The sequence below is a fragment of the Pangasianodon hypophthalmus genome, chromosome 16 (assembly GCF_027358585.1).
Source record: "Pangasianodon hypophthalmus isolate fPanHyp1 chromosome 16, fPanHyp1.pri, whole genome shotgun sequence".
Taxonomy (NCBI): domain Eukaryota; kingdom Metazoa; phylum Chordata; class Actinopteri; order Siluriformes; family Pangasiidae; genus Pangasianodon; species Pangasianodon hypophthalmus.
Window position 1 is genome coordinate 10,034,335 of NC_069725.1, and position 13,144 is coordinate 10,047,478.

The 13,144-nt window shown below is 38.8% G+C and overlaps 1 protein-coding gene across 6 annotated transcripts in view; it reads right to left on the bottom strand.

The window, feature by feature from the left end:
• arhgef10lb (Rho guanine nucleotide exchange factor (GEF) 10-like b) overlaps positions 1-13,144 on the bottom strand; it is a 37,445-nt gene that overhangs the window by 22,443 nt on the left and 1,858 nt on the right. Inside the window, exons 1-13 of one of the 6 annotated variants that reach the window (XM_026920341.3) lie at positions 9,120-9,526; positions 7,698-8,018; positions 7,554-7,581; positions 7,115-7,191; positions 5,983-6,054; positions 5,476-5,544; positions 4,502-4,630; positions 3,015-3,151; positions 2,054-2,167; positions 1,583-1,691; positions 1,288-1,391; positions 1,124-1,201; positions 803-982 (exon numbers count right to left, since the gene is read on the bottom strand). In XM_026920341.3, the coding sequence (XP_026776142.3) occupies positions 803-982; positions 1,124-1,201; positions 1,288-1,391; positions 1,583-1,691; positions 2,054-2,167; positions 3,015-3,151; positions 4,502-4,630; positions 5,476-5,544; positions 5,983-6,054; positions 7,115-7,191; positions 7,554-7,581; positions 7,698-8,018; positions 9,120-9,315 (1,614 nt within the window). In that variant the 5' untranslated portion in view covers positions 9,316-9,526. Of the gene's footprint in view, positions 1-802; positions 983-1,123; positions 1,202-1,287; positions 1,392-1,582; positions 1,692-2,053; positions 2,168-3,014; positions 3,152-4,501; positions 4,631-5,475; positions 5,545-5,982; positions 6,055-7,114; positions 7,192-7,553; positions 7,582-7,697; positions 8,019-9,119; positions 9,527-9,599; positions 9,666-13,144 lie in introns of those variants that run through there. The other 5 variants (XM_053240862.1, XM_053240859.1, XM_026920346.3 and 2 more) reach the window with 5 other exon arrangements.

Sequence of the window (13,144 nt, forward strand, 5' to 3'; positions counted from 1 at the left end):
AGGTTTAGACATGAACACACACACACACACACACACACACACACACACCATTTCACAAAGCAGCATTTTAAATTGCTAGACTCTAGTCTAAAAAGGGCTTTCAGCAATCATACATTTTAGCTGAGGTTGCTGGTTTATTACAAACCTGATTTATTACAAATGCTTGAATCTTTTGCATCACATGTTAAAAATAAGCACAGCTGCTGCTCGCAGCTTTGGTACCGCACAGGAAATGAGTACTGTTTAAATAGAATTGCTGACTACAAGATTTCTGGGTTTTTTTTTTTTTCCATAAAGCACACACATAGTGGAAACAGCACAAAGTCAGAACAAAGCTAGTCAGTGTGAAAACTAGTTACTGGAGTTAAAGAATATCTGAATACCCAGATAAACAACCTTGAGGTAACAGAATGTCCATACACTTTCAGTTAGATCACACTTCCTGAAATAGCCTTTTTTGTTCTTTTTTGTACCGCAATGGAAATAACATTGTTATGCATCTTATGATACCCCTTTCATTAATGGCTATTTATGTGTGTTATTTCCAGAAAGTACGGTACGGTTAATATAGTTTTGGCAAAGCCTGCTAAAAACAGCCCATGTGACAATACTTCTACTCAGATGTTTCCTATTACTTAATACATGACATCATTTCAAGCAAGGAAAAGAAACTAAAAGGTTCAGCTAGAGAGGGTTCAAGCTTATCAAGATACTCAAGTATCATTCAATTTAAGTATATGAACAACAGAATTTGAACCCTTTTAGTTCATAAACTCATTTGGGGGAAAATCCTGAGACTTACAGAGGCTACAAACAGATCCCCAATGGTCTCTATCTGGTCCCATTCGGCCACACGGGAGGCCAGGGCGATCTGGAACATGGCATGGCACTGCAAGATCTCTTTCACCCGGTAGAAAATGGGCTGGATCTTTCTAGAACTTAGGATGCGTGGCTCTGCCTCCAGTAAAGGCTTTTGGTAATCCTGGGATTGAATCAGAATGTATGAGATGAATCCTAGAGCAATGAATGTAATACTCATTCATGTGCATGTATTACAATGATGAAATAAAAAGTGATAGCATTTTAGATAATTACACGATTACATTGCAAATCAGCGACCTACTTGCAGAATCCTTCTGAGGGAATCCAAGTAGCTTATCTCACTCTGGATAATAGAGCCAAGAATGTGACGTCTTACAGTCTGAAAAAAAAAGCTGAATTAAGCTAAATAACTCTGTATACATTCACTGTAGTTTGGTTACACTGCTGAGACACACACACACCTACCTGTTGGCTAGTGAGACCTTCTGGCATGGGAGAAAGTTGAGGTGGTGGGTGTTTCACTTCAGAAACTGTCACATCTAGGTAACCAGAGTCATCTTCTGTGTCATCTGCATTGTTTCATATTTACACAAAGCCTTGTTAGTCCTGCTTTACTGCCACTCACAATATTCACCAAACCCCCTGACTGTTAAAGATCTTTGACTGACTACTTTATCAAAATGGACTAATGGTGCTGCAGCTCACAAGAAATTAACTTCTAGCTTTCAACAAAAGAAAAGGAATAAAAAACCTCTCAAACCTGTGTTTTCTTTTTTATTCAGGAAGGACACTTTGCGCATCATGGCTATTTTAGTCTTTTCCAGTCCATCTTTAGTGCCATTCCGGGCGGCTTTCATGAGCTGTTGAACCTGTGAGAGAGGAGATGAGTACTGAAATGGACATCTGCAGCTCAGAGGAAGAGGGAAAAAAAGGTTGATCCTGTACAGAGAACAGTGTGCAGAGCAACAGGGGCAAAGTCACTCTCTCATGGTCCCTCATGGTTCATTTGCTGTAAGCTTGGGGGCATTTAGACAGTTTCATTTTCAGTGGGAAGCAAAACTTTTTTTTTTTTTTTTGCATTGTGCAAGATAGAGCAAGAGGAAGGATGGCTGAATATGGTTGAATGATTTATATACGTACATACAAGTTACAACCTGCATCATAAACCTTATATTTGACTATGTTGAATGATGAATGATACTGCAGTTGCAGTACTACTGGGAAAATATACCTTGATGTCATAGGCCTGTTTGATCTGGCTGACGTCTCGAGCCCCTAACCGCATGGCCAGTTCACGTTTGGTCCGGGCACAATGCTCCTTTATGCGCCGTACATCGGGAGAAATCTAAGGTCATCGCCGTATCCACATGCCCATGGTCAATAGGGATGGTGTTTAGATCAATGTGTAGAGAGAGACAGACAGAAACACACAAAGAGGGGAGAGAATGAGGAAACAGAAAGAAAGCCAGACAGGCAGACAGTGACACATTCAAGAACAATCAAAAGAAAAGGCCTCAAAAGAGGAGTGGCTATGATTTATATACTCTTGTGATTAACATAAATATCACATACAAGGTGCAGAAATAATTAAACAAACATGCATAAATTTAGCATCCATTGCAGCGCGACATAAAATGTTTCACTGATTAAGTTAGTGAAAGGTTTCTGTACCTGTTTTCAGCTGAGATCATGCATAAAGCACAGCAATGCAAACAGACAGCATGGGCTGGAAAGACTAAAATGAACAGCACCAGTAGAGGAACAAGGGGAAGCCCAGGAAGGAAAGAGAACTGAAAAAGAGTGCTGAGTGGAAAAAAAATCCACTGATGCAGTGAATTAACCCTCCTCCCCACTCAAATGCTGGGGCTGTCATTTGTTAGTGGTTTGTGAGTTTTGCTATCTATTTAGTAAGACAAGACTAGAGTGGACATAGTAATGTGTCTATATGACAGCACGTGTCTATTGCCACCTTGTGACAATGTGCAGAAATGATCAGTATTCATTTTTGATCATGGTAAAATTAAATGAACCCGGAAATGAATCAAAATAAGAATAAAAAGACCACAGAATGTGATAAAGATGTTCAGCTACTAAAATCCCCTGTATTGCACCCTGCTTTGGCCTCAGAGAGAAGATTTTAAAGCCAGCAACTCCTCGACTTAGGCATGAGCTGAACCTGTGCTTGTTCCCACCTTGCTGCGTGTCCGTGGCTTGGTCTCGGTGTCCGACTGCTCATCATAACTCTCAAACTCACTGGAGCTCCAGCCATTATCCATCCCCTCTGCCAATTCATCAGGCCTCTGCACATCCTCGTAGATCATATCGTCACCTGCACACAATACAAGAAATACAGAAGACTTAGGTAAATAGTACAGCTGTGAGGATACAACCCCTTTTTAATGCAGATTCACAGCACATCCCTGCTAACAAATAGTGCTGTCAGAATGTTTAATAATGTATTCGACAGGTTCTAAGAAGGTTAGATTGTAACATCCCAGAAATTACATTCCTGCAATGTTCCCTTAGCATTAATGTTAATGTTTCTATACCTACAAATGTTGCAGCAATGTTTAGTAATGTTTATAGATGTTATGTAAAAATTATTCACAGAACACCCAGAAATCACTGTAACATTCAGAAAATTTTCAGCAAACCAGATATTGTTAGCTGGAATGCATAGCCAGTGAACATGGCTATGTTTAGTCATAGTCTATATGGTCTGTATCAAAGTCTAAGGTAATGCATAAGTTAGCAGGTTTTGTCTTGGTAGTCGCTCAGTATATTTTTTTCTTCAAAAATTAGACTGCATTTGGGAGATGCGCTTGGAAATAGTCTCACATCAGTCACACCCCTAGCTGCATACACTGAACAGATAATCTACACTTTACAAAATTTAAAAATTTGACCATTTTGTTGTTTGTTAAATTGTTCAAATTAAAAGTGAAAAAAATCCTGAAAAAAAAAGTCATATCCATTTAAAAATTTTGAACTCTACCTTTTGGAATATGATTTTTTTATTATTTTTTTTTATTATTATTAACCTCTTGAACTTTTTTGATTTTTTTTAAAATTTATTGATTTTGTTCAGATCAATTTAAAAAGAAGTGTATTTTCCTTTTTTCACTTAAAAACCAGGGGAATGCAAATATTTTTTCACTCTAGTGGATATTCAGTATACATTTAAACTGTTTGCCCATTATCTGTGTTAACAGATGTTAAGTAAGAATGGCTTTAGCTACACTCTTTCCAGTTTGCTGGCAAATAAACATCAAAAGTAGATAAGAAACTACATCTATTTGTTGACATCGAGAGCATAAACAACTCTTAAACTAAACTAATTCTTGCCCATAAAGCAGGCAATTCTGGCACAAAGATCATTGAGTTTGTGCGCATAAAAATCCATCACAATAATTGCAGGCCAAAAAACAGCCACATTTAAGGTTTTTCATTGCATTTGGAATCTGGGCTGAGTGCAACCATCCACATGCAGCTTTAAGAAAGTTCTGAGGTAACTGCTGTCATTCTGCAGGGTTATGTGGAGCAGATGAAAGTGCATGTGTGGGCCAGCACTGGGCAATCACTCATTCACTGTCAGGGTTGTTACCTGACTTTCTACTTCCACAGCTCATGTGGAAAATATGTAGAATAGTGCATACTGAGCCCAGAGTCTTTCACCTACCTGCATCAGGAGAGGGGATGTTCTCACACGGGACATCATCATAAATCACTTCCGAGTCCGGGGGAGGATCTGGGTATACCTCTGAGGAAGAAGAGGGTAAGCCTCCCTCAGTTTCAGAAGCAAGCTTTCCTACAGAGGACAGACAGTCTCGGGATTAGTACAAGAAGTGCATACTTGCCAAGGTTGATTCTGATCTGATCATTGAATGTTCTCAAAAGACAGCTTGTGCACCTGTTTCACATTCCAGGTTGAAAAAGTATGAAGTCAACATTCACAACCTCTGAACATTTATTGATTCTGTAGTTAAAAGCAGCAGCCATTAAACTGAACAAGGTATTCATTAAACTGACTATGGTATCGATCGGAATGTGGGCAGAAGCACTAGCAAGCACAAATGTAACTCAGAATTAATCTGGAGAGTACAGAAACAATGACAAAGGCTTTTTCAGTGTCACCAGCAAATTGGATCAACAAAGAAAAGCTACACTAATACTAAGGGCATGACAAATTACACTTTAATTATAGCTTAAAGGGGCTACAATACAGGTATTTCTTCCATTCCAAGAAGAGAATAATACCATGTTTTTAATAGCAGATGGAGTCAATTACTTGATCTGACCTTCTAGTATTAACTTCACACTGTTTATATGTGCACATACCTGAAGGCCATAGCTAGAATTACACACTTGAAGGACACAGTGAACAGTAAGGTCTGTCAATAAGTACTGTGCACCTTCTAAAGCAGAAGGTCATGCATGTAAAGTACAATAATGTCTTACACAATTTTATATAAACAACACAGGGGTCACAATTTAGCTGAGTAGTTTCAAACTCTAGCACCAACACACAGGAGATACATGTGTTTACAGTCTGAATCAGCTACAGCAGGGTAAAGAAGGACACCTTCTACAGTCTGAGGCAACACTAATACAGAGGTAAATAAATCGGTTCTAAGTGGAGACCAGGCGATGTACCTTTGTGCAGTCGTAGTGTGAGTTCTGACACCACACTGAACCATTCCTGTGAGCGAGCTGGTGCTTGAGCTGAACACACACACACTTCACTCAGAACACTGCTTTATTGTTTTTGAGCTCAGTCTGTGGATATGTATGTGCTCCTGATTTCATGCAATTGAAATTCAAGTGGATTGATTTAGTATTTATGAGTTTCATGCATAATTAGTGAAATCATGGATCAGGTTTGATGCAGTGATTCTTTAGTGCTAGTGTTTTCCTTGCATTGTTGAACTGAATTTTAAAAAATGTTTGATACGTGAGTGTCCAGGATCACACCTGGACATTGGATTGTTTCAAGCGAATCTCCTGAGTAGGTCGAATATTTTGGCACACAATCTCTTTATTATGGATAGTAACTAAAAGCAGATGGTTTTGATTAGCTGAAGTTTCGATTTGAATGTGTCAAATTATTTGTTTGAATCTTCCATTCGGTGGAGGATGCATGTCCTCTTGAGAGTCACAGACCTGTCTGAGCAACCACGCGAGCAACCTTCTTTATAACAGGTGTGTAGTAGCAATCGGGTCTTGAATGTATACCTGGAGATCACAGACACAGAACTGGACATTGGCTGAAGCAGGGTGAGAGGTGTTTCATTCAGATTTAATACCATATAGGTGCTCTTTGTAGGTAAATGCTGACTGTAGCCCATCTGCTGATACGCACAGTTTGTCTAGCTCTTCTCTACCCATCCATAAAAAGAAAGAGAGTGCCACTGAGCAGATATTATTTGGCAGTGACACTGATGTGGTAGTGTGTCTTGGCACTGCCACAAGTATAACACAGTTATATAAGTAAAGCACAGCAGCTTTACATTTCCTGCCCACTGTATCAGACACCTACCCCATTGGGCCAGATTGCTGGTGTACTCTTAGAAACAATTGCTCATTTTGTCCATCCACAATTTGTATTTTTTGGACTCTAGCCCTTCATTATTGTCACAATACTGCTGTTAGCTGGATATTTTTGTTCCATTCTCAACCTAGTAATGACATTAAGGTGTTTAGGCCTCAGACGTCTATGCCTATTTTTGCCCATTTCCCCATTTCAAACAGGTATGTTTTATTATTTTTTCAGCACAGATAAGTTGATGATGCACACAAACCTGTTGCTGAATGGCCAGAAATAAGATTGAGGGAGAACTAGGGACTGAATAACAAAATGCACTGTTGATCTTCTTGGAATACTGTGGCCCTGCTGCTGTTTGTAGTTCAAATAATTTCTTTCTTAAAAATCAAGTGAATCAATGAAAAATTATTTTAAAAATATATTGCAAAACTGTGAAGCTATGAGTGGATTTGAAACTGTTTTTTTTTTTTTTTTCGGTTAAGCCACAGATCTCTGTGACAAGATGCAATTTAAAGTACATTTCTACACCAAATAATTCCTCAGTAATTAGGCAATATGTATGAAATGATCTTTCATGTCTTTTAAGGGCTATAATTCACAGCAGTGATACACTGAAACACTCATACAAGCAGCACACCCACCACAAGGTGTCAAGTGAACTTGATAAAATGGTTAATGATTGTAGGTAAAAGGTAAATGCACAAACCAAAGAGGCCACAGAGTGTATTTTTTAAGAGCCAAGAGCAATACCTTCATGTGTATGTGTGTTTTTCTTCCACGTGCCTTCGGCCTCCTCTGTGACTCTTGGCTCAATAGATACAGAACGTCTGAAACAACAAAAACCAGCCATCAACAAAACCAGCCATTAGCCAGACTAGTGAAGAATGATTCACTACTATGTACTGTATTGTATACTCTTCTTAGGAAAGAGGCAAGTCTCTCATAATATGTAACTCACAGAGCTGACTGATCTAACTACACGGCATAGTGTAGCTGTGACACCAAAAGTAAATAATAAAACATTATGGGTCTCTTGTATATGAGGCTACGGCCATTGATCACATTATAATGACATTTCAATTGTACAATACTTTCTGGAGATGCATCAGGGAATCACACCGTGTCTTAGAAAACTCCTGACAAAAAGTATTTAATTTTCCACTCTACAGTTAGAGTGTAGGACACTTACCCATCAGGAGACTGTCTGACTACCATATCTGAAAGAAAGAAAGAAAGAAAGAAAGAAAGAACACAGTTTGTTATACATATATATTTTTTATTCTTACAATCTGATACAATTCAGTCATGATAAATACATGATTGAAACTCTTACCTGGGCTTGTTATGTGTGGATGCTGAGGAAAAGTTTGACCCTCCTGACCAGCAGAGGTCACTCCATTTAATTCCTCACGATGAGTGACTGGGACACGCTTCACCGCTTGACTGTAAAGTGCATTAGAGTTTGTGCTGTCACCTGAAGCAACTTCCTGAAGTCCAGTCTCAGCAGAGGAAGCCTTAATTTCCCCAGGGTTTGGACCAGCATTGTTCTCGTCTTCACTGTCATCAAACTGAAACTGCTCTCCCTGCTCCTCATCTTCATCCTCCTCTTCTTCCTCCTGCTGGGGGGTCTGTGCCACACCGGTGGGCATAGACTCTGAAACCAAGTTATATGATTAAGTCTACTGTTATTCAATAACTGAGGATTGGCACTGCACTCTTGGATGATTAAGATTTTAGGTCGTAGGATTCTACTTAAAACTGAAACCTTTAAAGGGAAAAATAAAACCATTAGATGGCACAGGTAAACTTAATAAGAGTATAAGTTTAACCTGACTAATATTGGAATAAATGTACAGGCGAAAAAGAAAAATGTAACACATTTAGTACTGGTGAATCTGAAGCCTGTCCCACTCTTCATGGGACACCAGTCCTTTGCAGAGCATTACACATACTTAAACGTACACACGTGTGCCTGAATGAGCACAAATCCCCATAGCCACTCTCCAAAATCTAGTGGAAAGCCTTCCCAGAAGACTGGAGGTTATTATAACAGAAAAGGGAGAACTAAATCTGGAATGGGATGTTCAACAAGCACATATAAGTGTTATGGTCAAGTGTCCACAAACTTCTGGCCATATAGTATATAATATGAAAAGCCCATCCTTCAACCAGTGGTGTAACATTCAGAGCCAGACCGTATCTGGACAGTCATATCATCTACAGCCATTACTAACTGAGTAACAAATCATTATGTGTAATAACAAAACAGGCTTATCAAATCATTGCCTTGCCTAGTGACTTTAATTACTAGGCATAACTACTAATAACTAATAAAAATAACTACTGGAAAAAATCTGGAGACATTGTATCCCACAGTAACTTGGGGTTTCCTTAACAGCAAATGCCAAAGGTCCAAACCAGAGTCAAAGCATAATTATAACCTACTGGCTCAAAATAATACACTCTAGGACCACATGACGGACATGGAAACAAACAACGAGGTAATTTTAAAACAACTTTAACAGCTCGTATGTACCAGGGATACAGTTTCATGTTAGAAAAGCCAGGCTCCTCATGAGTCATTTAAGGTGTTGGAATAAACAAGCCACGAATCAGAGTAATATATTAAAGTCCAGTTGTGCACAACACTAAAAACTGAACTCAGCTCAAAAAACTCTCAGAATACACATTATCCTATCTGATCTCCAGTTTTTCTTTGCTGCTCTATTTTAAAAGTTCTAAAAAGCATTATTACCTTCTTTCTTTTCCTCATCAGGTTCTCTCCAACAGAAACAGGCTAAACTCTTAGAACCAGTGGCCAAGTGGATTTTTGGCAACACCAGAAATTTGAGCGAGGGGTTCATGCAAGCGATCTCCATGGCTGCAGGAGTGGATGTGTTTAAAGAGCAGGAGGCATATGGTGAACTTGCACGATCTCTTGGACACAGCATATGGTCAGCTGGCTTTAAAACAACATTGTGCTCTAACAGAGATTAAAACGGTCACACTGCACTGCCTGGGCCAAATGTGCAAAAGCCTTACTAACCACGTGGCAGTGTGGACCAATCATATCTCAGAAAAGCTTCCATGGAGGCCACATGGCAATTTATGCTCTGTATTGATCCTGTAGGAACTATTGAAAGCAGCTCTTGTTAATATCATCTAACTTTCACTGCACACATGGTGTACTGAGGATCTTGTTAATAGGTTTAAACAAAGAAAAAAGTGCATTCACCTGTAGGATGTGGGGCAAGGGACTCCGGGGATGCCATGGGCTCAGTCTGTAGTCACATCTGCCTTTCTGTACAAAAAACAGGAGCCTTATATTATGGAAAGGGTGACACACTGTGTGATTAAAGGTACATATTAAAGCTGCAACATCACTGTTGTTCAGTTTCTCACGCCCTTGAATGGAGCTTAATCTTGATGGCAATATAAAACCCAGCTGAGTAGACCTTCTCTAGACTAGAGGGGATCAATAAATAATCTATGATGGTTTCATATTTAGGTGAAAGAGAGAGGGCAAGATGAAGAAGAAGAAGATAGCCGGAGGAGGCAACACACAAGTTTCTGACAGTGGTTGTGCTGTGTGAGTCTGGTAAATTCCTCAGGGCTGCGTGGCAAATCCAGACTTGTTTTTAACTGACATGGTCCTCCCACAGTCGCTCGGCAAGGCGAACAGCATGACTCAAAAACAGACTAACTCAGCCTTAAGGAATGAGCAGAGCCTAAACATAAATAACAGCTTATGGAGTTGCCACCTAGTTCAAGTCTTTCCAGTAGTTCCGTTACTCATATCAATCCTGTACAGTGCTAAAAAATCGCTAAATTACAACAATCCCTCTCCTCATAGTCCTAAAGAGTTCACAATACACTACTGGAAGCTCATTTTTGATAGAGACACCCAAGGTTCAATTTGAACCCAGCATCCTCAGAAGGTCAGCGTAAATAATTCAACAACAAGAGGCAGGGCAAGAGAAGGGCAGAAACAGAGGCAGGACATAGAACCACGGTTATATATGTAACCTTACATTTTACTGTGGTACTTAATAGTAACTACGCTGTTGAACTCTCAAATCTGATTGGTCTATATTATAGGTTTATATTAATGCTTGTTCTAATACAATATCATTTCTATTGTAACAGCTCATTCACTGGTACTTGTATGGTGGACACTGCGCAATAATCTAAGGCTTATAATAAACTGGAGAAAGCATGTTATTTAACAAAGAAAATGTATAAATACAAAATTTCTGGCATGTTGTAAGCAAGTTACACTGGAGATAAAAGTCTACATAAACCTGTTTAAACTGCAGATCTTTGTAAGGTAATAAATTAAACCAAGATCAGTAATGTCAGCTCTTTTTCTACCTTCAATGTGATATAGCAACCAACAAATTCAAGTGGAAAAAATAGAAATGTTTTAGAAAAAAAACTTGGCTGCACACGCCTTACCTAATATGTTGTTAAAGCACCTTTTCTTTTTGGATAAGAGTCTACCAACGTAGCACATCTTGATTTGGCAATTTTATTCCACTCTTCCTTGCAAAATTGCTCCAGATCTATCAAATTGCAAGAGGTTCTCCTGTACACAGTCCTCTTCAAGTCATTCCACAGGTTTTCAATTTGATTTAGATCTTGGCTTTGACTGGGCCATTCCAAAACATTGATCTTCTTCTGCTGAAGCCATTCCTTTGTCGACTTGGATTTGTGCTTTGGGTCAATATTGTGCTTGAGTTTTTCTCCATCCTCACCCGTCTAACAGGGGCCTGCAGGTTTTGTGCCAAAATAGATTGGGACTTGGAGCTATCCATGATTCCCTCTATCTTGACTACAGCCCCAGTCCCAGCTGAAGAGAAGCAGCTCCATAGCGTGACGCTGCCACCACCATGCTTCACCGTGGATATAGTGTTCTTTGGGTGATAAGATCTCTTGTTTTCGCACCAAACATTTCTTTTAGAATTATGCCCAAAAAAGTTCTAACTCAATTTGCCACATGGTTTGGGGTGATTGTATATATGTTTTGGTAAAATTTAGGCAGGTATGGATGTTTTGTTGTGAGAAAGGGCTTCCATCTAGCCACCCTACCACATAGCCCAGACATGTGAAGGATACGAGAGATTGTTGTCACATGCAGGGAGTACTTGCCAGATATTTCCTGAAACAGCTTTAATGTTGCTGTAGGTCTATTGGCAACCACCCTGATAAGTTTTTCTCTTGTTCTTTTTATCAATTTTGGAGGGTTGTCCTGTTCTTGGTAATGTCACTGTGGTGCCCCATTTACTCCACTTGTTGATAATGGCTTTAATAGTGTTCTACGGCATATCTAATGTTTTGAAATTCTTTTGTACCACTCTCCTGATCGATACCTTTCAACAATCCTATACATGCTTTGTAAGCAGCTCTTTGCGGACCATGGCTTCAGCAGTCGGATGACACCAAGAAGATGTCAAGAAAATCCTACAGAAACAGCTGGTCTTTATTTGGGGTTAATCAGTGAAAGTTAATCACTTTATTGATGACAGGTGTATGATAATTACGTTTGAACATGCATTTGAATGTGATTGTTAATGCGCCATTATAAAATACGCAACCAGGTTACTGTATGTTTTTCGTTTTTCTTTTTTCCCCCTAAAAATCTCCTATTTGTTCTTTACCTGAATTTTGTTGGTTGCTATATCACATTAAATGTGTAAAAACAAAACAGTCTGATATGATTTATCTTGGTTTTAATTTTTTACATCACAAAAACCTGCAATATTAACAGGCGTGTGTAGATTTTTTTATATCCACTGTAAGTTTTTTATATCCACTGCCACAGAACAGAGAAATTTCCTTTTCTCAGTAACATGAAAAGCTGTGTTTTTTTCTCAAAACTTTTGACACACATTAAAATCCATATTTTGAATAACTCGTCTCACAGACCTGAAAGAAGTATAAATGATTAAAAAGCATGACACATTCATTAATAAGCTATAAAAAAAAATAATCTTTGGCAAATCACGGTAGTGTAAGAGGAATAAACATTTTTGGATGTACTGTAATAGTAAAATAATCAATGAAACAACTATGATTCTACTTTATTGTAACACTATGGTAACTCTAGCATGTGGATTTTTTTTTTTGATAGAGACTTTTAAGCACTAATATAAGTCACTCTGAATAAGAGCATCTGCTAAATGCTGTAAATGTAAGAATCAGTTAATTTATTATAGAAATACAGACAGCAGTACTTGGAATGTCAGGATCTAATAACACAACAGAGCTAAGCAAAAGCCCCAACACACTTTGCTCTAATATCAGTTGCTAAGTCTATTAGCCAGCTCTCTTGTATGTCACATTTTGTAAGGAAAAAGATGTGTCTTGTGTTCCCACAAAAGGCAAGCAGCATTTATTTTAAGCTTCTTTAGGAACAACTGACACAGTGTACCATCCAGCTCAGCACTTGCAATTTACAGCTAAAAAAAATGAAGAGATTCTGCAAAGAGCTGGTCACGTGTCAGCTGTGAGAGGCAAAGGCCGTAACAAGAGTCAGAGTGTTTCAAACAGCCATCGTCATAGAGACACAGTCCAAGTGTGACATAAATAACGCAGGGATCGCCTTGACCACAGACACAATGAATGAAACATCTGCACCTCCACACACATTTTCTCCCCATGAACACTCCTTTCTCTCCGCAATGCTCTTTCTTTTTTTTTCCATCTTGCAACATTTGGCAAACTGCAATGGTTTTGCTCCTTTTGAATCAACGCATTAACAACTCTTTAATTTGTGACTTT